At 39.2% G+C, this 27012-nt stretch overlaps 1 protein-coding gene across 5 annotated transcripts in view; it reads right to left on the reverse strand.

The window, feature by feature from the left end:
- Positions 1–14252: 14252 nt before the first annotated feature.
- Positions 14253–27012, reverse strand: part of SASH1 (SAM and SH3 domain containing 1) — a 655322-nt gene continuing 642562 nt past the window's right edge. For all 5 annotated transcript variants that reach the window (XM_060753531.2, XM_067466133.1, XM_067466128.1 and 2 more), the window contains 5 exons: positions 26711–26861; positions 25130–25240; positions 21291–22297; positions 20712–20843; positions 14253–20034 (listed from right to left, as the gene is read on the reverse strand). In XM_060753531.2, coding sequence (XP_060609514.2) covers positions 19774–20034; positions 20712–20843; positions 21291–22297; positions 25130–25240; positions 26711–26861 — 1662 coding nt within the window. In that variant the 3' untranslated portion in view covers positions 14253–19773. The remainder of the gene's footprint in view (positions 20035–20711; positions 20844–21290; positions 22298–25129; positions 25241–26710; positions 26862–27012) is intronic.

The raw sequence follows: 27012 nt of genomic DNA on the forward strand, positions 1-27012 counted from the left end.
ATAAAATCAAATTTTACTTCAAAAGAATTTGGGAGAGGGAAATATATGAAAGCCATGGATGATGTAATCCATTATTGCAGAGATCTGACTACACTTTAGCCTTCCAAAGAAGGTGCGGAGACAAAATTACCAAGGCAATACAGACACAAAACATCAGTTCTGGGTGTGATTCTTTTTAGTGACTCCCTCTCTGCAATGATAGAAAAAGGCGGATTGGTTTAGTCCTTAGGATATTTTACTTGTCAAACGTAACTCTAGGTTATAAGTATATTAAGCAGCAATGGTTCTAATACGATTCCTTTTGGAGAATCGTGTTGGAGATTTTAGAGACATGAGCTGTCACATTACTCCTTAGATTAATAATAGAGAGAGCAAAGTCAAAGGAAGCAAAACACAGATGTATGGTTCGATTTGATTTCAAATGCATTTATTCTGAAACATAAGGACAAAAGAGACAGTGATTCCATGATGACATAATTATGTGAAGATATTGTTAAGTACTCAAAAAGCACAAGGTCCTAACAATAGTAGATATCTCTTGAAATCACACCTATAAACATTCCTGTTGTCTTGGAATTCTCAGGAATCATGCCTATTACATCCTGAATACTGACAGACCTTGCATTGTGTGATATACATCTGACACGTAGCTATATCTCCATACCTACATCCCCTGGTGGTACCCCCTGCCCCCTAAACCATCATTCAGGTGAAGCAGACCTTCCAGTTGTGATCATTTCTGTTCTGTGTTCGTACTTTTTATCCATAACTCTTATGAGCACAATTGTTCCTTCAAATGCTTTAGAATGAATGGAAATATGGTAGCCTTTTATTTGCTGTAGGCCAGATCAATGCCAAGGGGTGGTACAACTAGTTCAATCAGCTTTGCACTATTATTTAGTACACAATATACTAAAAAGGTAAAGGAAAAAGTTAGAAGGATTTCTATTCTGGTTTATATGACAGCTGTTCATTGTAAATGATAAATTGTGACCTTAATCATATTTTAGAACTTTATCCAAAATTCAATAGCTGAAATGAAAATGAACACTGTTTAAAAGGCCTCAGAAAATATAAAAAATCGAATCCATCAGTCACTGCCATGGGTTTTTTCCCCACTTGGTGAATGAAGCTCACATAATGAAATATTTGTGGCATAGTTCTGAGTTGCCATGTTAGGAACTCTTATTTCAGTTTTTACTTTTTGATAATTTTTGCCACTCTGTGGTTGCTGGCCTCTTCCAGTAGCTACCCCTGCAATGCAGAAGAATTTTTGCTGTTAACTGACATGCTAAGGCAGGAGCTGAAAAACAAGCAATGTTCTCTATGGCACAAGTGTGCACATCTATATGTCTTAAGTAGGTTATATTATAGATGTATTTGAAGTGTAATGTTTGATTTTTTTGAACAGGAAATATCCAGCTTTGAGGGTAGGATGAGTAGCTTCCAAACCACTAAATCTCTTAAATCTCTAGTAAACCAGGCCAATACGTAGGTCTTTTAGGTACTACAGCAGCAATCATGTAATTACAACAAAGCCATACTGTGTGTGTGAATATAAGATTTCTCTTTTACTTACATGCTGAACTAGCACCAAAAGTAGTCTTTAAGGCTAGAGGGAATAGATTCAAGGGAGGAGGAAGTTTCTTTTAGAACAACATGGATTTTCTGAATTTTCCTGTCCATGTATCTCTCAGGTGGGATGGAGAAGACTCAGGAAGTACTGGAACTTCTGATAGGGGTCCAGATGCTGTAACATCTAAGACTCCCTGAATTCCTGGCATATAAGCCTTTCCAATATTTAGGTTACAGAGTCCAAGAAGATGGAGGAACTAAAATTCAGAAGATAAGAGTCCTAGAACATGCTTGGTGCATGCCTATGGTAGCACTGGGGAGATTTCAAAGTTAGGATTTTAAATTAGGTTGCACATTTGATTTTGCATGCCCATGACAATTACAGGGTGTGATCTTTAGTTATTTTTTAAAAAAATAGGAGCAAATAATAGGACAATTAAAGACATTAAGCATGAGTGTACTAGTTATATGTATTTCACTAAAACCTAGATTACTTAAGATGTTCACCTATTTTTGACATTTATTTTCTGTGCAAGAGATGAAGGCTATTTAAACCCCAACATAAAGAGTCAACATGTCTCATTGTCATTTTGCTGAAAAAATGCAACACAGTGGGATATTATGATCTATACTGTGTACATGGGATATAAATATGGCAAATTTCATTTTCAAGCACATATGAGAGTAAAATTGTGTGTAGACTTGTAGCATGTGTCCGTCTCCTGAAGATCTAAGGGTAGCTGCTGTTAGCTTTTGCAAGGTCTTTCCGTACTTTGTTTATTCATGTAAATTAACACTTGTGGCCACATAAATGCCTGGCATCTTCCTTGAAATGTTCTAGAAAGCTGATTTACATAACGGAGGATTGGTGTTTCTTTTCCCTTGGGTCTTCTGACCAAGAACAGGCAATTGTATAGACCAGAGGTTCTCAACCTGTGGATCCCCAGATGTTTTGGCCTTCAACTCCCAAAAATCCTAATATCTCAGCTGGTAAACTGGCTGGGGTTTCTGAGAGTTGTAGGACAAAACACCTGGGGACCCACAGGTCGAGAACCACTGGTATAGATAAACTGTGGAGTCTGTTCTGTCTATTTCCGATGCTATGAATCTTGGTTATTGGCTGCTCTACTTTTCAGACATGGATCCAGCCGAAGCTTCAGTCTCTTCCTTCAAGTCTTTAAATATGTCAGGAACAGGAATTGAATTGCCACAACTATCATGCTAAAACAATCAGGAACATGTGGGGCCAACAATGTGCGGCGAAATCCAAGATTAGCAGAACAGTTTCTTGATGACTAATGCATTTTTTCAAAGCCCTTTTGGCTCCTCGTTCTACATCACAGTAACAGATCATGCAGTGCAGAAAACCTTTGCCAGATGGATTGCTCAAACTTTGGAAGGAACTTTCATCTACACACATAGTTTATCATAGCAAGGAATATTCACAGGAAAGCTGCCTGGAATGATGTCTGGAATCTTTTTCTGGGAGAAAATTATGAAGAACATGGAATTCTCTAGAGCACAAGCCTCAAACTCATTAGGTGGCAAATGCTATAACATACCAAATAAAGTTAGTGGTGGAGACAGAGCCAATAAGAACAAACATAAGCTTCTTTTATATTCTCATGACTGAGATGCATTGACCTATGCAGACGTTGGTCTTCATAAGATTCACTAATGCATTTTCCTCTATGAAGCAGAATCATGGCCTTTCTGTCCCAGATCTGTAAGTAATCTGACAGTGCTCAAATTATGACTCAACAATTATAGGCACTTGAAGTTACCTTGCATAAGCAAGAATCCTCTCATATGTCTTACTAATTGTAAAACTCCCCACTTCTTCAGTTGAAGAAAAATGGTATCAAGCATCATTTTAAGTGTAAATGAATTTCTCCAGACTCTTAATAGATTAGGCAAATGCTAGAAAGAAACTTACTAAAAATATGAAAGGGAAATTTAACAGAGAGAATGCTAATATAACTCCAAAGATGGCTTGGGTGCATCAATAAAGCACATTAAGAAAGGTAAAACATGTATGGCTAGAGGCCCTTGTTTTGGATTCTAAGGGGAAAGGAAAAGAAGAACATGCTGAATGAAAATAAACAGAAATTCTTCAATTTACCAGGCTTTAAGTTTTCAGGTGATTATTACGTATGTCTCCATTGATGGTTTGGAATTAAAATTGTTTCAGTATTGCCCTAAATGCTGCAATTATTTTCAACTAAAGTAGTGCCATTCAGTCAGATTTATGTATGTTGGGTCCCTAATTCAATAATTCATCAATCAGTTGAAACTAACCAAGATGATTCTAACACTTGTATTTTAAATCACATGCAACACGCAACTTAAAATTCATGGATGTCACTTCATAGCAGTGCAAAGATAATTCATATAAACAGTGTTTCATGTTTCAGGAGCCCCCGGTGGCACAGTGGGTTAAATCCCTGTGCCGGCAGGTCTGAAGACCGACAGGTCGCAGGTTCCAATCCGGGGAAAGTGTGGATGAGCTTCCTCTATCAGCTCCAGCTCCTCATGCGGGGACATGAGAGAAACCTCCCACAAGGATGATAAAACATCAAAACATCTGGGCGTCCTCTGGGCAACGTCCTTGCAAACGGCCAATTCTCTCACACCAGAAGCGACTTGCAGTTTCTCAAGTCACTCCTGATACAACAAAAAATTTGTTTCTGTCATATCACCTTCTTAACTGAGTTTATATTATGTGAATTATCTATGAAGCTTTAAATCCCGGCATGGTCTACTGAAAGATATTAAACACATTTACCTTTCATTTTAGTAGGTGCATTGGTTCACTATACCAGAGATTTCATCTGTTGGGAGGATCCTGTTAGTGACATATGTGTACATAAGTATGGCTTACATGTGTGTGTGTGTCTCTTTGGAATGGAGCTATTTGCTAGTCTGTCCTAAACAACCTCTGCCACCCTGCAGCTGTTGTCAAGCCTTGATAGGGGACAGTGGTACATGCTGTTCCTTATTACTTGCGGCAGGGGAAGAGAATGGGGAAGAGAATGGGGAAGAACACTGAGACACAAAGACGCTGCTGCTGTAGACTCTGAAGGGAAGAAAAAAGAAGGGCACATGGTACCAGTGAGCAAAACTTCATTTTTCCCCTTCTGGGCTCAGACCAGTAGCTTCTTCATTATTTGAATCATCTTTCTCCCTTGCTGAAGAGAATAGAATGCCTTGCTAGGATTTCACACTGCTGAGTTTAGGACAGAGCATTCTGATCTGCCTTCTTGATGTAGAGTATTTGCTTCTGTGTGATTGAATGTTTTCACACATATAATTCTAGTTTTAAAATATTTAACTGGAAGCAATACATCATAGCTAACCATCAGAGATTCTTTGGGAATTTGATTAATATGTTCTAGGAATATCTGGGTCCTCTGGTGCAACTTCATGGATTTTTTTTTTTGTCGTGTCAGGAGCAAGTTGCTTCTGGTGTGAGAGAATTGGCTGTCTGCAAGGACGTTGCCCAGGGGACACCTGGATGATTTGATGTTTTTATCATCCTTGTGAGAGGCTTCTCTCATGTCCCCGCATGAGGAGCTGGAGCTGATAGAGGGAGCTCATCTGCCTCTCCCCGGATTCAAACCTGCGACCTGTCAGTCTTCAGTCCTGCCAGCACATGGGTTTAACCCTCTGCGCCACCAGGCACTCCACTTCATGGTTGACCTCTGCCAAAATTTGACCATCATCATTAGCATAGGCTATCACTTGTTGCCGAATATGATTGCCTTCCAAGTATAGGGTCTTGGTGGTGGGTCCATATTCTTGATTCACATGTTGTTTCACAGTGAGGACATCAATTTCCAGGTGGAAAGCAGTGCCAGCAAGGGTTGGCATGACAAGCCTTCCTCTTGACACATTTCTCCCTTTCATTCTCCATTCGTGCCTCTTTGAATTTCACAGCACTGTTGGTAACAGCTGACCTCCAGTTAGAACGCTTGATGACCAGGGCTTCCCAGTTTATAAAGTTGGCTTTAAGCCCATCTTTAAATCTCTTTTACTGTTCACCAACATTCTGTTTTGCATTCTTGAGTTGTGAATATAGTAACTGCTTTGGGAGAGTTACTGCGATTCACTGTGTCGAATGCCTCTGCAAAGTCAATGAATGCCATCTACCGAGGTTGATTTTGTTCCCTACATTTTTCTTGGAGTTGTTGTGCAGTGAAGATCATATTCACTGTTCTTCCTGAGGTGCAGAAACTGTTCTGGGATTCTGCCAGAATTTGACTGTAGAGTCATGATGGAGGGCTTTTAGATCCCATGAGAAATATTCTCTCAGGTAAAAAAGTGGTTTTTTAATTCACTGTTTTTTCACTTTTACAGGTGACCTATGCTCCTGACTCCCACGGTAGTAGAAGGTCTACGGCATGTGCTATCCCATTGTCTTGGCTTAGATGAAAGAGGGTGGGATGGGAAAAATGATACCAGTTGTACTTTGTGCAGAATGTGGCTCAATCATTTTAATTGATTTTCCTTTTCTTTTTCCCTTTTCTTTCTTTCTTTATCATGGGCAGGTGAAAATCAATTTCTAAAAACAGTAAGACTATGTAGTCTATCCATTTCAAACTAATAGCACTAGTTCTGTGTGATGACAATAATAAGAACTAATCATTTTCTGGAAGTATTCAGGTTATACATAGTATCTCAAAGGAATGTCATGCAAAACAATAATGTTCTATATATGTGTGGTTTTAAACCACTTCCTCTTTAAAAGTAAAGCGGATGATGTTACTGCTTTCAGTTCTGTGCCATTGTTGTTCCTCCCCCTTTCCCAGGTTTAAAAGTGTTTTATGCATTGGTTGCATGGCAGTTGGTGTAAAACATAATATCCATATCAGTAATATCACACATGTATATTTAATAGTGGGTGTTTGAGCTATTGCACTTTATTCTATATTTGGATTTGGGATTTGACGTCTTGTTATTTATCTCTGGAAGACTTTAATTATTTTTTAGATTTTGGTCATTTTTGTGGACTCAGTCTTTTTTTCCTGGTCTAATTGAGATTTCAGAGTTTGGAAAAATCTATTGCAACTCCAAACTGGCTATAGGACTCTAGGATTTATCATTATTAGGAGATGCCTGCAACCTTCTGCCCTGGACTGCAGTCTTATAAATAGTGTTTAACCAAGCAAGTTGTGAAGCCAATTTCAGAACTGCAGCTGTATTATATTCTGACAATGAACCCAGTTATTTGGCTGCCAGTCCTTCATAGCCAAAAAGGCACCATCCTTGAGAAGGTGGTATCAAGATTCTTGGGGGAATCCCAAGTTTTGCAGAAATGTACCTCTGGGTTGGTGAAGATGATGGTGGCAGCCAGAATTCCTCAGGGATACAATGCATAACACAGTTACCCATTATGACTGGTTCATGTTTCTGATCCCTATGTATTCACATATTTAGGAAAAATTTTGAGACCAATAAAGGCCACAATCTCCATTTACCAGACATTTGCTGTAAGCAATAGGGATCTGGGTTGTATGGTCATGTTCCAGAAGCATTCTCTTCAGATGTTCCACCTGCATCTATGGCAAGCATCCTCACACAAGCTCTGAGGATGACTGCCATAGATGCAGGTGAAGCATCAGGAGAGAATGCTTCTGGAACATGGCCATATAGCCCGGAAAACTCACAACCACAAAGTGATTCTGGCCATGAAAGCCTTCGACAATACACTCAACAGGGACCCCTTCTCTTGAAGAGGGGGCAGCTGACTGACTTTCTTACCTCAATTCCATAAGCAATCTCTGTAGCAAGGGAGGATTGTGACAGGGATTATGACAGGGATCTTGCTTCTGATTGTTTCACCAGAAATAACTTGTGGGAGGGAGGTGGAGATGCTAGTTTGTGGCATCCTGATGGATGGAAAAACAACCCTGTAAGTGGGATGTGGTGGGCCTGAGAGACAGCACTTAGCTATGTTATGAGGTAGTTATGGAACTTGAAATGTGATATAGAATAATAACAAAAAGAAAAGGAAGAATAATGCTCAACTATACCTAATTTGAAATGCTTAAAACTAGAAGTGTTTTGTTTTGTTGGATTTTGTAATATTTGCATATAAATAATGAGATTCATTAGACATATTTTGTTTATGTTTCTTATACACCTTATACACATAATCTAAATGCAATTTTATACATAATATTTTAAAAATAATCCTGGGCATGAAGCAAAGCTGATACACGGAACCATTAGAAAGCAAATGTGTCACTATCTAAGCTAGCAATGTGGTTAATTTTGAATTTTGGGAGATTTAGGATCTTATAAGGAGATGCTTAATGCATGTGAATATCCTACTTTTCACAAATTTGTAACCCAGGGAAGCTTGTAGCAGCTGAATAGCAATAAATAAATAAATAAATAAATAAATAAATAAATTACAGCACAAATATGTGATTAAACTATGAATTAAACTGCACAAATGGCTTGTCTTCAAAAGAAGTGAAGCCACACTTCTCTGTCCCTGTAGCATTTGGAACAATCACAAACCTTTTAACCATCAAGCATTATTTTAGCTGTTTATATAATAGCTTTCCTTTCCCAAGGCAACCACAGCTGGGGAATTTTTGTTTACCTGGCACTGTAGCATCCTTCCCCCATGCCTAATATCTACCTGATTAAACCAGGGCTTACTCCTTTTGTGGGCTTTCTTGGGAGGTATGATTTCTTTGTTGTTTTTGACTTGAAAAGGCTGACAAGCTTTATCTGTTCTTCCAGGAAAAAAAACTATCTCTTTAGTTCTTCTGATTTCCAGTAGATGGTAGTACACACTTGAGCAAGGAACCTATAGTGGTCAGAACTCCCACCCCTCCAATTGTTTGCTTTGTTTTCTTTTTATGTATGAAACTAGAAATGTGGGTATTCATACATGGCATCTTTTCTGATATTATACAGTTTGTTTTAGAAAATAGTTTGTTGCATAACTCAGCCTATATGACAGTGTTTTAAGAACCTTTTGATGTAGTCTCCCTCAGATAAGTACCTCCTACTTGTGTTGAACTATACTTACTTTACTTAGGTAATCCCTCTTTGTCCAGTAAGATTGTCCTCCAAGTGTAATGTCCTAGCAGTGGAACCATAGGTGATTGTGGAATTCTATTCTTGACCTGCATGTTCTCCCGCAGTGAGGGCACCGGTTTCCAGGTGGAAGTCAGAGTTGGCTTGATGCCCTTTCCTCTTGGCACATTTCTCTCTCCTCCCCCCCCCCCCGGAATTTATGCCTCTTCAAATTCTACAGCACTGCTGGTCACAGCTGACCTCCAGCTAGAGTGTTTAAGCAGCATGGCTTCCCAGTTTTAAGGTTGGCTTTGAGCCCATCTTTAAATCTCTTTTCCTGTCCTCCAACATTCCATTTTCCATTCTTGAGTTTGGAGTAGAGTAACTGCTTTAGAAGACGGTGATTGGTCATTCAGACAATGTGGCAGGTCCAGCGGAGTTAATGGTGAAGGACCATCGCTTCAGTGCTGCTAGTATTTGCTTCTTCCAGCACACTGACATTTGCCCACCAGTTTTCCCAAGAGATTTGCAGGATTTTTCAGAGGCAGTGCTGATGGAATCGTTCCAGGAGTTGCATGTGACGTCTGTAGATAGTCCACGTTTTGCAGGCATATAACAGGGTTGGGAGGACAATGGCTTTATAAACAAGCACCTTGGTATCCCTACGGATATCCCATTCCTCAAGAACTCTCTGCTTCATTTGGAAGAATGCTGCACTCACAGAGCTCAGGCGGTGTTGTATGTTGAACTATAGGTCCCACTATCTCAAACTAGCATTACTCTATGATAGGAGCCACAGTCCAACACATGAACATGTCAGTCTAGGTAACACTGTTCCATTTCATAAACATTCCTAGGTTATATCAGAGTATCCCTGGGAGTGCTGGCTTGAGGCTTTCTGTTACATCTTGCATGGGGGTGAGAGAATCTTGTGACTTCGTGTTGTTGCACTGCAGTTCCCATGTGACATAGAAAACAAACACCACTGTGGCACCGCATCGCTTCCCGTGCTGACTGTGGAAGTCATAAGTACTTCTGCTTTCAGAGCTGTGAGTAGCAGCCCTGGAATGCAGAGACGTTCCCAAGTGCATATGTGCTTTCTCTGCTATGGGTTCATTTGAACTGGGGCCAGAATAGTTCACTGGGACCAGATGGAACTTGGCAACTCTTCATTCAGCATGCAGAGTGGGCCATTTGAGTATATATATCATTTTCATGTAAGCAATAATAGGAGGATGTCACTGATACTGACTTAATGTTTCACTTTCCACTCCTCTGAGTGTTACATTTCTTCTGAAATTACCCAAGCCAACTTGCATTATAAAAGTTTCGCATATCCCCCTCCCAAAAGGCAACTCTGTCTGCTCTTGCATTTTGCCTTATTTTGTGTCTTCTTCTCCTTAAATAAGAGCTTGAAATTATTTTAGTCTTTTTTGGCTTACAAAGATATCTATCTCTCGATCTCAATAAATAATTAAACCCCTAAACCAAATAGGTGTGTGGCCAAGTCAGCATCATGGCTTCAGGTCAGTACATGTTTAATGAATCTAGAAAATGATGTTCCTCATCATAGTAGGACAGAAACCTTTTAGTAAGAAGCCAAGTAAACCACTGTTTGTTTAAATATGCATATTCTGTAAAAGCAGGCTTCATACCCTTTCAAATTGCCCAAGCCCAAAAATAAATGCCACAGGAGGATTTGAGAAGCCGCACAGTTGGAGGAGGAAAAACATAACCAAGTGTGGCTCATCCTGCAAATGTACTTTGGTCATTCTCCCATCCAACAGGCCAAAGTAAACTAGAGCCTAATGTACCAGAAGGCCTTTTTCACATCAGATCTAATCCAGAGTCCCGGAGTTGGAAAATGGTTATAGCTAATCATCAAAAAAGATAGGATACTGATAGAAAGGAGTACAATGTTTCCACCTGGAAGCCATCTGTGGCCCATACCAGAATGCTGTAAGCCATTTAATATTAATATGTAAAAAAGAGAGTTGCAACTCCCAGAATCCCACAACAGGCAAAGTCGCTTTTCCAAGCATTGCCCTGGATGCTGCTCACTTTGATTTGGTTAGCTATTATCATTATCGTTTCTTTATATTGTGCCTGGCACTTTACAAGTAAAACAACCAAAACATGGGATCCTGACAGAGGCATACAATCAAATATATATATCTGTATATCTATGCACATATTCAGAACATTACATCCACCGGTTCAGTATGCACAAATTCAACCATCCACAGCTTGATTATTTTAAAAAATACCAAAATGCAAACCTTGAATCTAAGGGCAGTGCTCTTCTTTCCTTGTCTATTTACCTTGATGTTTTGTTACATTTTACTTTTTCTTAGACTGACTCTTTTTTCCTCAATGCTGGATGACTTTCGATGAATAGGCACTGCAGCCCCCAAGCTGAAGTTCTGGTGCCACAAAGAAACTGGAAATGGCTCACACTGGCTCTGTGGAGTAAGACTGAGAGTTTGGGATCAGAGGCAGGGAAAGCATTGTTGCTGAAGTGGGGGGGTTTCTCCACTTTTGGGTTGCTGTGACTTTTCTGGGCTGTATGGCCATGTTCCAGAAGCATACTTTAGGCCAAAACTCCAGTGGACCCGCAGGTTGAGAATCTCTGCTTTAGAGTCCTGTGCTCATAGGGTCTCTCAAAACATTAAGGCCTAGATCACTTTAACCAATGGAACCACTGATATCCAGCTTTGCTCAAACCAGGTTAGCATGGAAGGGTTTTGGCTCCCATTTTAAGATGTGTTTCCTTCATGTCAGCTCATCAGCTGTATTTTAAAAATCCTACACAGAGAAGGATTTGCATCAAGGACAAGATGCCATGAAGCCTGTAAGAAGATAGTGCTATGGAGATTTCTTTGGGAATCTGAATCCCATCTTCTCTTTCCTGGGAATGAGTTTTGGCATCCGCATTCAAGAAAACATGTTGGTTGGGTGTTTTCTTTTTAAAGGAATAGTTTCCTTAATGCCGATCATCTTGCTTGTGCTATAGAAATGGTTTTGACAAGCAGTGAACTCTCTGGACTCTTCAGTTGGAGAAACAGCATCCAGCTGGAATCAACTAGAGAACACTGAACAGTCTGGAAAGCTAATGAAGCACTGAACAAATGTTTATATAGAGGATTACAATAATATATGTGTATGTGACTTTGAGCTGCCTATCATCTTATGACTTTCACAAGGTTTTCTTACAATAAGTGCTACAGTAAATGTTATCATCTCTAGATGATGATGTTTTTCTACAACAATTTGAGGTTGGCAACCTTTCCTTAGCAGGATTTTTCTTGTAAAGATCAGCTTCATTCTACAGAAGTTGCTCTTTGCTTGTTGCCTATGAAGACCATATTGTAACACTCCCGCCAGCTGTCCTGATTTGGCAGAGATATCCTAATCAATCTTCTGTCATCTCATGTTCTCTGCTTTTTAAAAATGTCTCCGTTTCTCTCTCTCTTCTTTTTTTTCTCACCTCTGATCTCAAATCTTATCGATTGCTACAAACTGAATTCAAATTACAAAAGTATTTGTAGTTTAATTTAAGGGAGGGAGAGGAAGGAGCAATACGTTTCTTTTCCTTCTGACTCTGGGGAAAGTAAACTGCTGCAGCTTTTCCTAGCCTGTGTGCTCTTCCTTTTTACTAGTTTCTGCCATCTTGGACACACTCTGATATCTCTTGGCCACACGTGTCCGAGTTTCCATATGTGAAATGTTGGAGGGTATGTTGTCATACTGGTCTTGAACTGAGGGACAGGGTTGCATTTATTCATGTAATGTAATACCCAAGTATTTTGTTCTTTACAGAGATGTAAGGGTCTGCTTTACAGACATAAAGTAGGGATATATTGAAAAATCCTCAAGCTTATTTTTACTCATTGGAAAAGCAGGAAACCACCCTTTTCGGCTGAGAATGTATTGTTTCCTGTCCTTATCAAATGTCATTGCTTGCAGATGGCTTTTGGGAAACAGTTGCCCTATTTTTGCAAGATGCGTGTCGATTTCTGCTAGTGAGTTGGAACTGATTTTAGCATATACACATGTGCACACGCAAAGAGAGCAAACAGAAATCCTTCTGCAATATGTGTTGGACAGGCTTCCAAAAACACTGTAGGCAGCAGCTATTGTGGCAAACTTAATTCTTTCCAGTTAAAGGAACATAAGAAAGCAATTTCTGTTGCTGTCATGTTGTTTTGTTTGTATTTCTATTTTGTTACTCAAAAGTATCTTGGAAACAGCCTGTGGCACTATCATAACTCATTACAAGTCTTGCAGTGGAAGCCTCTTATCTTGTTTCTAGTTAGTGGAAGAGTGCCCTCTTGTGGCAGCAACAGCAAAGTACAGTGCTGAGGTGTAGGGAAATCTGATAGTAAAAGTTGGTTGGAGGCAACAGCTTATAGGAAGGTAATGTCAGAAGCAAAGCAAGGTCCGGTCTGACTAGTAACTGGAAGAAAGAGCACCATGTAATACTAGAAGATGGCAATGGCAAATCTCTTCTGAAGAAATCTAATTACGAAAACCCTTTCACGGGATTGCCATAAGAGCTGGCATGATGTAGTGGCTTGACTGTTGGATGAAGAGTCTTGGAAATTGAGGTTTTCCTACAATAAGGGCTACAGTAAATGTGATCATCTCCAGATGGTATTCTATCTCTCAGCCATGGTAATCCACTTGGGGATCTTGGGTGAGCCTCATCCTCTCAATGGGAAATCTCTTCTGAAGCACTGGTTCTCAACCTGTGGCTCCCCAGATTTTTTGGTCTTCATCTCCCAGAAATCATAACAGCTGGTGAACTGGCTGGGATTTCTGGAAGTTGTAGGCCAAAACACCTGTGGACCCACAGGTTGAGAACCACTGGTCTAGAGCTAGACCCCCATATCTGCAGGGGATACATCTTAGAACCTCCCATGTACGTATACCTGACAATAGCAAACCCTATGTTTTTATTATACTTGAGCCCAACACATACCATAGGGTTGCACTAGAACACTGTTTCTTAAACGGTGTGTCTTGACACTAAATAGGGAGCCCCTGGTGGCACAGTGGGTTAAACAGCTGAACTGCTGAACTTGCTGACTGAAAGGTCACGGGTTTGAATCTGGGGAGTGGGGTGAGCTCCCACTGTTAGCCAGCTTCTGCCAACATGCAAATAGTAGATCAATAGGTACCACTTTGGCGAGAAGGTAATAGCACTCCATGCAGTCATGCTGGCCACATGAACTTGGAGGTGTCTATGGACAATGCTGGCTCTTCCCCCAGAGTTGGACATGACTGTACTTAACATCAGGGAAAAACTTTTACCTTTTTAGGGTCCCCTTAGCTCAGTGTTGGGGTCCTGAAAATTTTGGCAGCAAAGTTCTCTGAATGTCACCTAGTGCTCTTTTAGACATTTATATGACTCTATTGTGCCACTCTCCTGAATGTCTCTCTGGGATTGAAGAGGTTTGACCCAAGAGACACAAGGTTGATACTGTCTCTTCCACCACACTGTGCAAAACACCCCTGTTGGAAGCTTTTAAGGAAGATTCAGGAACATCTCCTGTTCTCTCAGAAAGTCCTGTATTATTGTAATTGTCAACCACTTTCAATTAAGCCTTTATTATTTTTCCAAAAAATAATTTTACATATATGTATGTATTTAAGGAATTCATTTATTTTCCTTTGAACAATAGAACATAGTTATAGAGAAGTTTTCATACACAGAAAAATTCATTTTGTTGCCCTTTTTTGCTGGATAAAACAGAGCAGTCATCTTTACACATTCATAAGCCTCCCCACCCCATTTTTTCCTTTTTCTTTACTATACACAGCTTTTCAGGTTGAAACTAACTGCAAGGATGTACTGGTATATTACAGCTACTTACATTATTTCAGAACAGCAAATGGAGAAAAATAAGTTATTTAAATACTGTTTCATATACAGAAAGTGCAACATTTGTTAGTTGTTACATAACTTGCTTAAAGTTTCTGGTTTGTTTTGTTTTTTTAATGAGAGGTCTCAGATATTGGTAGTAGTTAGTTTGTACTCAAAAAGTATTTCGCTTGGTTGGCTAAATCCAGTTGTTAATTTCAGTTAGCACAGACCCACCATATCAGTGAGAACATGGTAATTTGTATGTTAAGTCCTACCAATTTAAAAACAACAATTTCTAGTTGGGACTAGTAACTGGATTTAGCCTCACACAATACTGTTGTACAGCTCTGACTTGGTGAACTGACCTTTATTGCTGCTGTGTGAGTAGGATTAACAAGATACTGCACCCTGATTATTTCCCAGGTTGCCATTTGCACCAAAAGTCAGGTTTACAGTTTGGACCTTCACTTTTGAGAATGTTGCAGTCAGATAGGTGGGTTCCTCTTGGGCCTCTGTGAATTCCAGACTGTTTCAAATTCATGATCTCTGTGTAAGCCCTTGTTTAGTACATACTTTGAGACCAAGAATGCCCCCCAATTCCCACTTATTGGGAAGAAGTTGCTGAGATTGATAAGAGGTTGTTCCCTTATCACTTAGGAAGCAGAAGACGGATTTTTACAGAAATCTTCTGTAGAGAGGGATTTGGAAAGGAGACCTTGTCTCTGCATGTTGCACTGGAGATTGCTTTGGGAGGTTTTGGAAATATCAGTCAATTGCTTCAAGAGTGATAGGAGAATGGGTTGCCAGTGGTTGCAGAGGCTACTACCCAGGACGTGGGGACGGTTACACCTCAGGGTGGGGGTAACTGCATAGCTGTTGTGCTCAAGAGGATTCCAGTCATAATAATTAATTTTGTAGTTATGACCTTACACCATGGATAATGATCAGGCCCCTTTAATGTAGAAAAATAAACAAGAACTGAATCAATCCAAGAGTTTGGTTTTATGCTGATAGCCCCCAAGCTGACATTTACTCAAAACTCTCTTGGCTAGATTCCGAGAGCACAATGGGTCCTCGTATTGCTTGTATTTCCTTTGTACCCGACTTTTAAGGCCTTTTCAGTGTATATATGCCCATATTGCTTAAGGGGTCAACTGCTCAATTGACAGTATACATCCAAAATGTAGGTTGAAACATCAAAGTGTGGGAGGGGATGTGTGTCAAAACAATATTGGGGAATGGAATTCTGGCAGCTTCTGACCCCTGATTTAGAAGGAGCAACATTACATGCAGGTTACAGACAGATGAAATACTGATTATTCAACAAATGTGGTAGTCATGTGACTCCAATAAGTCCTATGAAGGTGTTCCAAAAAAGGTTAAATCAACATGCAATTAAAGGAACTGGCAATAACTTTTTCCTGTGATGGATGAATACTATTAACTGACATTGAAATAACACATTTAAACATGCAATGCAAAGTATGACATCCTACCAATACCATATATGGAAATATTTCTAGGTGTAGTTATCCCTGTGTTCATATCAGAATATACTGAACAGATTGATGAAGAGCCACCTGCCATGCTACGCTTTGTGGAAGTGCTCTATCATGGAAGTTGTCCCTTTTAGATGAGTCCATAGAATCCCTCTAGTCAGCATGGTCAGTGGAGAAATCTAGTACAAACAAGAAACCTTTCCTAGTTTGGCTTAGAAGGCTTACTAGGAAAGGGTAAATTTGCATTGCAGAGCCTTAAGAAAAAAGAAATATTTTTTCTACCGTTACCTTAGTAACTCTTGATTTTAGACATGGCAGTGACATATGCGAACATACCAGTGTTGTAAAATGTTAATGGTGAGCATGATTCAATGTAGTGAGTGCTCCATTTATACAGGTTCTTGCTGCATATAAGAGTTTGTAGTTATACAGCACTCTTCTATAGAGAGCATAATATGGAGAAAGCAAATGAAGGAAAAGGTTAAATCCCTTTAATGAAAAGCATTTCCCCTTTTTCATGCACCATGCAATGGTTTTCCATATTTATACCTACAACAGCAGTAAAGTACATTTATATGGTGTTGTTGTGAGCCTTCAAGTTGTTTCTGACTTTTGGGGCCATTCCACACAGTCCTATATCCTAGAATATCAAGGCAGAAAATTTCAGTGTCTCCTATGAACTGGGTAATTTGAGTCCATACTCGGATAATGTGAGATTTTCTGTCTTGTAATTCTGGGATATAGGGCTGTGTGGAAGAGCCCATGGTGACCCTAGGGTGACTATCACATAGTAATAGCTACAATTTAAAAAATCCCAATCCTATCATTCTCACATTTATAATGGTTACTTTATCAACCTACAGGTTAGGTAAAGACAGCTGCTTAAAAGAAAAACTGAACTGAACATGCAACAATTAAAGCAGAATTTCATTCTCTGTTTCGTGAATAGTTGAAGTACTTCTATTAAATTTAAACTGTGTGACGAGTATGAGGATCCTTGGAAGACACTTGATCACAGTGATGTTATGAAGTGTTCCTTTCTGAGTTTCATAGTATTGGACATCACCCAGCTCAAGTGAAGCACTTTGGAATGGGCATGTTAAAAATGTGGAAGACTTAAGACAATCAAAGAAAAATGAATCTGGAAAGATTGTGCCTGTTGCATAGTGGCCAGCCTAGATTATATTTTTAAGATTAGATTTCAATGTGTGGATCTGATTGAGAGTTTTTATATTTCTAGTAAGGCCAGTCCTGGAATGGAGTTATGCTTTGGCCACACCTGCCAGGCAAAAACAGGTTGTTTATTTTTGCTGGTTCTCTGTTCCAGAAGGTGCACCAAACATTTAGGGTTGCAGGGAAAGGGGGAGATCAGAAGTATTGCCCCCTTTCCTACTAATCTAAAAACAAAATCCAATCTCTTGTATTGAAAGAGGGAGCTTTATTCCTAAGGGAGGACTTCATTGGATCTGCTCTGTCAAAGTAAAAACATTGGGGCTACTGAAACTTTTGTTTCAATTTAATTACGGATATTTTGGCAACTTATTCTATGCACTTCGATGAATTGTACTTTATGCACAGTTAGCTCTAGGTATCTATGGCTTCCATGATTTATGGCTTGAAAATATTTCGACCACCGCCACCACAAGAGAATCCAAAAAGCAAACCATGGTTTTTCCATATTACATAAGGGGCACCATTTTAGTACATCACTGCATAGAATGAGCTTGGATTTTGGAATCCATGAGGAAACCAAGAAGGAAATTCCAGTGGATACTGAGGGCCCACTGTGCTATGAAAAGGGAGGTAGAAGGAAGTGCAAAAACATTCAGCTGTCTAATATTCTCCATAGCCTACCACTTCTCTTTTTCTTCCACAAAAGGATCCAGTTTTAGGCTAGATTATATTACACATTGTATTTCATTTAAAATAAATTATGGGAAAATCCATGAAGCTTAAAAGCATATGGACAAGACATTTTGGGGAAATCAATTGCTTTGTGTCTGCATCCTATGTGAAATGTACTTTCAGAACATGTAAACGAGTTCCTGTTCAAAGGTAGAGTAAAGGAGGCACGGAGGGGTGGTGAAACTTGCTTGTCATTATGTAACAGTTTAAAGTAGATCTCTAAATCCTGTGTCCAATACTGTTATATTTCCTAGTCTACTCGCCTATTATCGACCCTGACATGTCTCTATTTATTTTACTGTGTTAATGGAAATTACAAAATAATCTAGATATTAAGACTCAAGATGAGTTTATTTGGTATACAAAATGTACAAAAATAAACTCTATCTATATTCATAGAAGTCAGAAGATTTAACACTGAATATTTTAATAGTTTTAGAAGCTGAGATCATGGCACTGTAAAGAAAAATCAGATTGCTCCTGCAGTCCAGGTAACTTTTATTCTAACACAATCATTTCAGCACCAAGTAACAGAGGTGTTTTATTGACGTTGTGCAAGCATGGCAGCCCAAACCTTTCCCGTGTCTATAAAATTGAACAGAATCCTTGTTTTGACACTCTGTGAGACACAGTTTGCTTATTCAGTTTATTTACTCCCCCTTGGTAAACTTTTTCGTTCCTCTTCCAGAAACCAGTGTTTCCCATTGATGCGGTCAGGATACCAAGTCAAAGCTGCAACCAATCTATTGCCAGTATAACACAGTACACCAAAGTTGCAATTAATGCAAAAAAGAGCATTTTTATAATTTTATATATATTTATATATATGTATGTACATACACAACACAAAATATCTTGTAGCCGTTTAGCAAACATGAACTGCCAGAAACAACTTGTTAGCCTGAGAACTGAAATCTCTGATTTCAAAAATGTTTTAAAAGCAACTTTATAAAACAGATGTTACAATGAGATAATCTATAGAAACTGCTTTAGACAAAAACCTGTCTGTTGCTAGATAATAATGCCAACAATTAAAGGTCTGGGAAACATGGATGCTGGTAAATGAACTGCTTAAAAGCATTTAAGGCAAATAAAAAGGCTGAGTGCTGAAAAGCAGTTATAAAATTATTTTATCTCTATACAAAGAAAGGAATTTTCTGGATCTGTCTGATAATTAGATGACTAGCTAATCCAGTCCATAACTTTGGCCTAAATAAAAGAGTAGAGGGGAATGCATGGTGGACCAGATACTGTTTGACTACAACTTCCCTGAATATTAGCCATCCTGACTAGGGTTGGTCAGACTCCCAACAACCTCTGGAGAGGCATAGGCTTTCCAAACTGAAAAATAACAACAAAATCTACCAAGAGGAAACATGGAGTCCAGAAAAAGAATGTAAAAGGATAAGCAGAGTGCCTCCATTAGTTATGTAATCATCATTACACTGATTTGTTAAAAAAGTATTTTCTCTCACATTTGATGCACCTATTTATGTGCAAGTTTAGAGCCACATATCCATGATTTAGTTAATAAGCTGCACTTTAACCAAAGAATGGGAAAAAACCTAACTCTGCTGTGTCCTACTTCTTCCCAGTTTCTGGGACATGAAGTTAATGTAGATTTTGCTTTTGCTTTTTAATTGAGAGATTCCTTTTTCTGTAATGAATACAGACAGTGGGCACTGAGCCTCCAGTCACCTTTAGAATCATAAAGAAACAAAACCAATTTCTTGTGCCTTTTCTTTTAGGGTAAATCCCTTTTATGACTTCTGTGCTCCTTTAGGCATCATAGCCCAGGAAAGGACCTGTTTTGCTTGATCCTCAAATCATTTCTCAGAGAAATTAAGACAGCTGCAGGCCTTCCTAACAGGCACATGGCCATTCCAAATCACGTTATTAAACTGTCTCTGTATCAAGGTCTTTGACAAGTCTTGCTGCAGCCAAAAGCTTGCTTATGTGCCTCTCCTCTGTGATGCCGGCCTCATGAAGGGACATCTGGGACAGAGAAGGGAGTTTGCAAAGGTCACTCACTCCTGCAGCCACAAGGGAAGTGGCATACATGGGAAGGCCAATAGAAACCAACCAGTCAGTTATGGAAGTGATGTGTCCAGGAGTGATCGGTTTTCGGCAGATTTCAGTGAGTCCTCCACTTGGAATCTGGAGCAAAAAGAAAACAAAACACAACCACTTTTCCACTGTGTTGCTAAAGTGCCACAATTTGGGATTGGGACAGACAGCCCACTGTGCATACAGATCTCATGCTTATAGGGCAGGGGGAGAAGGCTCCTAAGAGCTTTTCTAATGCAGCTTCCAAACCCCCAGCAGTTAAAAACTATGTCTAGATGCCTCTAGAAGTAACAATGTAGCAAGCAAATGCCTGGCCCCTTCATCTTCACCTCCACAACTGAGACTGGAAAGTACATTTTGATCAGTTGTGATGATAATAATGGTGATCAGTGTCATAAACCATTGCGTGTCGCAAAAGGCCTTTATAACATATGGAAGACAATTAAAAAATAATGTACACAGGCCCACAAAATTAAGAGTCATACATGCAGCACATGCTGGTTTTATAGGAATTTATTCTATAAAAATGACCTCAGATTTGGCTTATCACATACATTTTTTTCATAATTTGTTTTGATGTTTCCATGTTGTAAAATATGACTGAACATAGCATCGAAATCAGTAGTAACGTTTGCGGCATGATATTTTTACTGTGTTCAGCACTCCCAAACAGCTGCATGTTGACCCAACAGGCAATTAAACATGACAAACCCCAGAATTTGATTTTTCTTCAGTTGTTTGAAATATGTAATTTAATCCAGACTTACAGCCATACGATGCTGTTTCCTCAACTGCTTCACCCGGATTTGGTCCATATTTGAAGCAACATCCTTTCCAGGTTGGTCTAAATCTTCAGAGTATCTTTGCACTAAAAGCTCAGGGATCCCACAACGACCGTGCTGCAGATTCCACCCATCCAAAGATGAAAGACAGAAGAATAATGAAATATATAAATTCCTGTTAATAAGAGTACTTCTTCAACTGTTAAACCAGATCATTTGTCCCCATGCTTTAAGAAACCATAATATATTTAACTTGGGTGCGTGGTATCTCCATTTGCACAGCTATCTCCATTTGCAAATTAGTTTATCTAAGCTATCACCCCAAATAAGATCTTTTTAAGTAGGATGGTGAGAGCAGTACATAAAAGTTTATATAGAGAGCAGTGTATGTCTTCACACAATAGTTGAAATGTATGAACCAATCTGGGAATACAGTAAGTCAATAATCTTTCCGTCTTTCCTCCTCATCAGTAGTTTATATTTATACTCACTAATAAGGAATAATTTCACAATACATACAGACAAATGAAACCCAGCCTAGAAAGAATAATAGAGTTACCATACCTTGTCAGAATAGGGGTCATCTGTGAGATCGATTTCTTCAGATTGCAGCTTATTTTCTATCAGCATTTCCAGATCCAGCCCTCTACTGCTGGGGGATTTTCTTATTGATGGACATAATTTTAACACATGTTGTTGGACACTAGCAGTCTCTGGAAGATCTGACAGCCAAGGAGGCCGTGGGCTCAGTTCCTGTTCTGGAGAGGGCCTGCCCACAGTCAATGCATGGGAATCAGAAGAGCCACACTGGGCAGTCTTTTTTGCTGGCAAAGATGGCACATCTGGACAAGAATGGGCTGAAGGTAGATGGCAGTGACCATTAGCAAGACGTTCTCTGCTTTTTTTGGCTGGAACTGGTGGTGGCTGTGAAGAGCTTTTTGGCTGTGTTCTTGGCTCTCCTGTACTGATCTGATCAGCTTCTGTACCCTTCTTGGGGACGGGGAATTGTTCAGCTCTTCCCAGGTCATGACTGCTATTTTTACAGTTTTCAAAAGGGCTCCATGTAACAGCCTGTGAAAGTGAAGATGATCGAACCTCACTGTTCTGAGGAGGAAAGAGAGGAAATGTTCCACTAGAAGGGATGGTTGCAGGTATGTGCAATTCCTCTGCTTTTCCAATAAGAGAATCCACACCCTCTTTGCCCTGCTGTGCTATCACCAGTTCTGATTTTAAACAGTTAGTACCAGACTCTCTATGAAGATCTCCAAGGGAATGAGACCGTGGCCATAGGGGCACACTTGGGGTGTCTTCTAGAATCTCACAGCTTCGGCAGATACCAACTGGTAAACTTCTGCGGTTTTTCTTGAGGCTCATGCCTGATGGGGGTTTGAGGCAGCTTTTTGGAACTTGATGTGTGCAATGAAACAATGCCTTGTCTCCTTGTTGAAGGGCATCTATTGATTTTGTTATAGGTAGACCTGGATAATTTGCCAGTGGGGTTCTGTGGAAATTCTTAAAGCTGTATTCACTGGTTAGTTTTGAAGGAAGGAGACACGATTTTCTGGTCTTTGCTGAAACAAAACAAAATAACTATTAAATTCTGTGCATGTGCAAAAGAGATTTCAGTTTAGCATATCTACATCAATATTTGATATCATCAATATTTGATATTTTTTACACTGTTTCTGTATAGTAAGTCCTACTGAACTCATAATTACTTACTTCTGGGTAGAGAAATACAGCATTACTTCATTAACTTCATTAACAGTGTGTGATTATAAACATTGAGAGCAATTATACAAGTAATCATATCCCTCCCTCCTCACTTTGGATCATTCAGTTTGCAAAATGAAACAGTGCCATTTTGACTGCAAACTTTGGACATACTCTTATGGTTAAAACCAACGTGATCTCAATAAAAATGAGATGAAAAATACAGGCATCCAAGTTAATCTTGGGAATTTCTAAATTTGAATGCAGACAAAGGTTAATTTGTTATAAAAACTCTTGAGCAAACAGAAAAAAATACTTCCTATAAATAAAGAGTATCATTTTGTTATATATCCCAAAAGTGCACACCAGCAGCAATTTAGTTTTGTATCACCCTTGTTTCTTATTTTATGGATATACATGCTTTTCCTCTTTCCAGAATTGGAGGCTTGGATCTAGTTCGTATGCATTCATAAAACACTGTGAGCTTCTTTGAATATTAAAGGGAAGCAGCAAGAGACGAAATGTGGATTTAGATGAATGTTGCTATGAATTAAGCATTTTCTATCTATGTTTGCTCCTGAACCTCTGTAATATTCACTCTGCATGCAAGAGCACACGTTAGTACAACACCATAGGTTCTGTCCTTCTAAGAGAGAGAGAGAGAGAGAGAGAGAATGCCTACTTAAAATGCTGATGTAGCTTTCCACTAACGTTTTTCCACGGGTAGCAAGATTTCAACTTCTTTAGAACTTCTCTTGGTTTGATAAAATGGCTTTTTCAGTCAGATTTAAAATCTAAAAGTGTTTTTCCAGTGCAAGTAAATGCCACAACGATCAGGAATTCATTCTAAACAGGCAACATACTTGAAGAAACAAGTGGGAAATCCACCCAGAAGAGGAGGGATGCCAGATAAATCGTCCTACTATAGGCCCATATCAATGGCCATGCCAGCTCTCACCCATTGCTCCAGAAATGCAAACGGATGCAAGAGATTTGCCTTGCCCAACCTGTTTCTACTGACTGTACAGGCAGAAAGGCCCTTGAACTTATGTAAACTGGTTGTAAGAAACAGGCTCCATCTATAAACAGGAATAACAACAGCTTTCAGAGACCTTCATCTGAAATTCAAAGAGTCAAGTGAGCATATAATTATCTTCCATTGATGGTGCTGAAATCAACATTGTTTTCAACATAGTCTCCAAAAAACTTACTGACTGAAATGGGTTGTACTTGCTTTGATGCAAAAAATAAATAAATAAAAATCACAGTGTGGAGAACAAGCAAAGGCTTTGTAGGAGAATGCCTTCATGGGAGAGTGTTTCTTTACTGTGAGATGACAATGTTTGCAATCCCAAAAGTCATATATGGAAGGACTCAATCAGAAATTCAGAAACTGGTTTTTGCTAGGTATACATTTGCACATGATTCCAACTTATTGTAGATGGCTGGATTCCAACCTACTCATAATGAAATCCTCAACATTGATTTTGCAATGAAATGGCAAAGAATGAAGTGAAGCTGCTGGAGAGAGGGTGATATTTTCAAGTCAAACAGACATCAAGAAATCTGTTATAGTTCATGTGGATTCAAAACAGAGAAGGCACTCATATTCACAGATATCTATTCACCACAAGGATGAAGATTAAGCAATGGAATAGAATAGTCACAGTGTTGGCTTTTCAGGACGAGGACTTCCAGGACTACCGATGAAAAGGCACTGTCTGTCTGTTCCATTTCTTTCTGTGTTTTTCTCCCAGTAAAGTAATTAGAAAACATAGTAGGTTACAAATGGAAGACATCAAGTTGTTTTACTATCTCCAATAAAAGTATGTGTTTTAAACAGAGTGACTGCAATAGCCTTGGCTGGAATAAGTAATTACAAATACAAATGTTGAATTTAGAGTTTGCATTCATAACTGGCTTGCATTCACTATGCCTATGCATTCAATTGTGTAAAGAATATGGAGGAGTCATAAAAGCCCCAAATCTAGACTTAATGGGCAGTAGCTGTTGAGACGGATGAGCATCTGTTCTCCATCACTCAGGGAACAGCACATTGGCATTGTCACACATCCCTTCAGTGAGTAATCTTTGGTGCAAGAATAAATTACAAGAGAGATCATGCTTCTGTCATTTTGAAAATTGATACAACATTGGTTTGTTGCATCTGTATTTCACCAACCTCTACAATGTTCAGAAACATATGTACACATCTCTCTATTCATTTCACTTCTGAAACAAACTGTGGCCGTGGAATACAACACTGCCAGTCTATCAATGTTTAAATCTAGTTAAGACACACCGTGAATCACAGAAAAGGCTCTTGGAATAGCTCAGCAACAAAATCATTTGAGAAGTCCTTCAAACATCATGCAACTTATGTAAACAAGTAACTACCAGAGAACAACCTTTGTCAAGACTGTGAATACTTTTTCCTAAATCCTTATAAGCAAACAAGTTACATCCTTCGTTGCAACACTTCCTTAATATTCTCTTCTAACAGGGGAGCAAATTTAAGAGAAAGAAATATGTATGAAGCATGCCACAAAGAAGCCTAGAAGTATGAAAGAACATGGAATGCCGAAATGGCAATTTAAAAATTTGCCACATTTTGTGAAGCAAGCAGAGAAATTATGAAAAATCAAACAGATTTTCTGTGCTTTTGTGTGTGTAAATAGATCAACTGTTACCATTTTCTAGATTTTCACTGCTTTCATAGCATCCTGAATCCCGGGGAGAGCATCCACTTAACTGGCCATCTCCAAGGAGCTTCTCTTGAGAGCCAGACTGATCACTGTTACCTGGAGGAAGGCAAAGAAAAAGCAAGGCTGAAAAGGCAGCAATTCCATAAAGAAGAGAGCTAACAAACTCCCCTTTAAAATATTGAGCAACACAAAAAAGTCCAATGGTTTAGTAAGTGTTGCAGAAGTGCTGTCAGCAAATAATGACTACATTACTGTTTCACAGAGCAGTATTATCGTAAGAAATCATGATGGAAGAAAGAAGAGGGCTGAGAATTAATTATTAGAGATATGGAAAGCAAATGACCTGAACTAGATTTCAGGAAAATTTATGAAAAGGCACTATGTTTCAGGGTAGCTGTAAAATTATACAGTGCTAAACTTCTGAATGGTTACCATCATGATCACAAGAACAGCTATATCAGAAAATGTATCTTCTTATGCTTAATGAATTTTAGAAAAAAAATCCAAACTGAAGCTATGTTTCACAGGAATTTAAAAACCTGTGCATCTTTCATATTTTCCCTTTAGCACTCTGCTTTGGATCCTACTGGTATTTGCTGCCAGAAAGGAAGGAGATATCCTGTTTGCAGGACATGGGACATGGGAAGGAGAACTGGGGGGGGGGGGGGGGTCTTCTACAATTTTTTCTAAGCCAAGGAAGAACAGAAGGACTCTTTGGGGACAATTCTCACAACCCCTGAGCTCACATTCCAAGCCCAAGTATGGTGAACATTTCCAATTAGGAATAGCCAGAAAGTGCATCTATGTCTGTTGGTACCAATTTATTGATCATCCATTCTACATTGTTGGGCCTTTCTCCAGCTCTGACTTTTCAAACTGGAAAAGTTTTTTCTTCTTATCCTGATCTGTTCTATTATAAAATTGTAGTGAATTGCTGTTGATCACAAAATTTAAACACCAGCAATTTGCAATACACTTCTAATAATTTCTGGGGTTTTTTTTTGTTGTGTCAGGAGCGACTTGAGAAACTGCAAGTCACTTCTGGTGTAAGAGAATTGGCCGTCTGCAAGGACATTGCCCAGGGGATGCCCGGATGTTCTGATGTGTTACCATCCTTGTGGGAGGCTTCTCTCATGTTTCCGCATGAGGTGCTGGAGCTGATAGAGGGAGCTCATCCAAGCTCTCCCTGGATTCAAACTTCGACCTGTGGGCCTTCAGTCCTGCAGGCACAGGGGTTTCACCCACTGCGCCACCAGGGCTCCATAATTTCTGTACTTTGTGCCCTTAGTCTTCGTATTGAGATTTCTGAATTCACGTTAACATGTAAGTGAATAATTTTATAAGTAAATAATGCTGAAAATGAGATTATTAGTAAAAAAAACCCCCTCTCAAACAAAATACTGTAACAACCAGCACTAGTTATTGACAATTTTTGCTATGGCCACGTGGGCTGGTCAGATTGCAAAAGCTGGATCTAAAGATATTAGAAGTCTTACAGTTTCCTAGCATCAGATAGAAAAACAGTCCTTAACTATGCATCTAAGAAGACATTCAAGCTACACTCACTGTCATATTCTTGCAGTAGTTCCACTGCTGTCAAAAGAACAGCTCTGTGTTCTGGATCACAAATGTTAAGCTCATCCAAGTCTTCTTCCTCTAGGAGCTTGAAAGTGTCTAAGTCTTCATAGCCATTGAACAGAAAGGTGGGCATATGCTCCTATCACAACAAAAGACAATAATGCTGATGATCTTATACATTTAGAATACATTTTCCATATATTATGGCTTGATGCTGCCCAGTTACAGTCGGGATAAAGTCATTCACTGATTGTTTACAATGTTTGAAGAATAAACAGTAGTACAGTCAA

This window comes from Anolis sagrei, chromosome 1 (assembly GCF_037176765.1).
Source record: "Anolis sagrei isolate rAnoSag1 chromosome 1, rAnoSag1.mat, whole genome shotgun sequence".
In the NCBI taxonomy this organism is placed as follows: Eukaryota; Metazoa; Chordata; class Lepidosauria; order Squamata; family Dactyloidae; genus Anolis; species Anolis sagrei.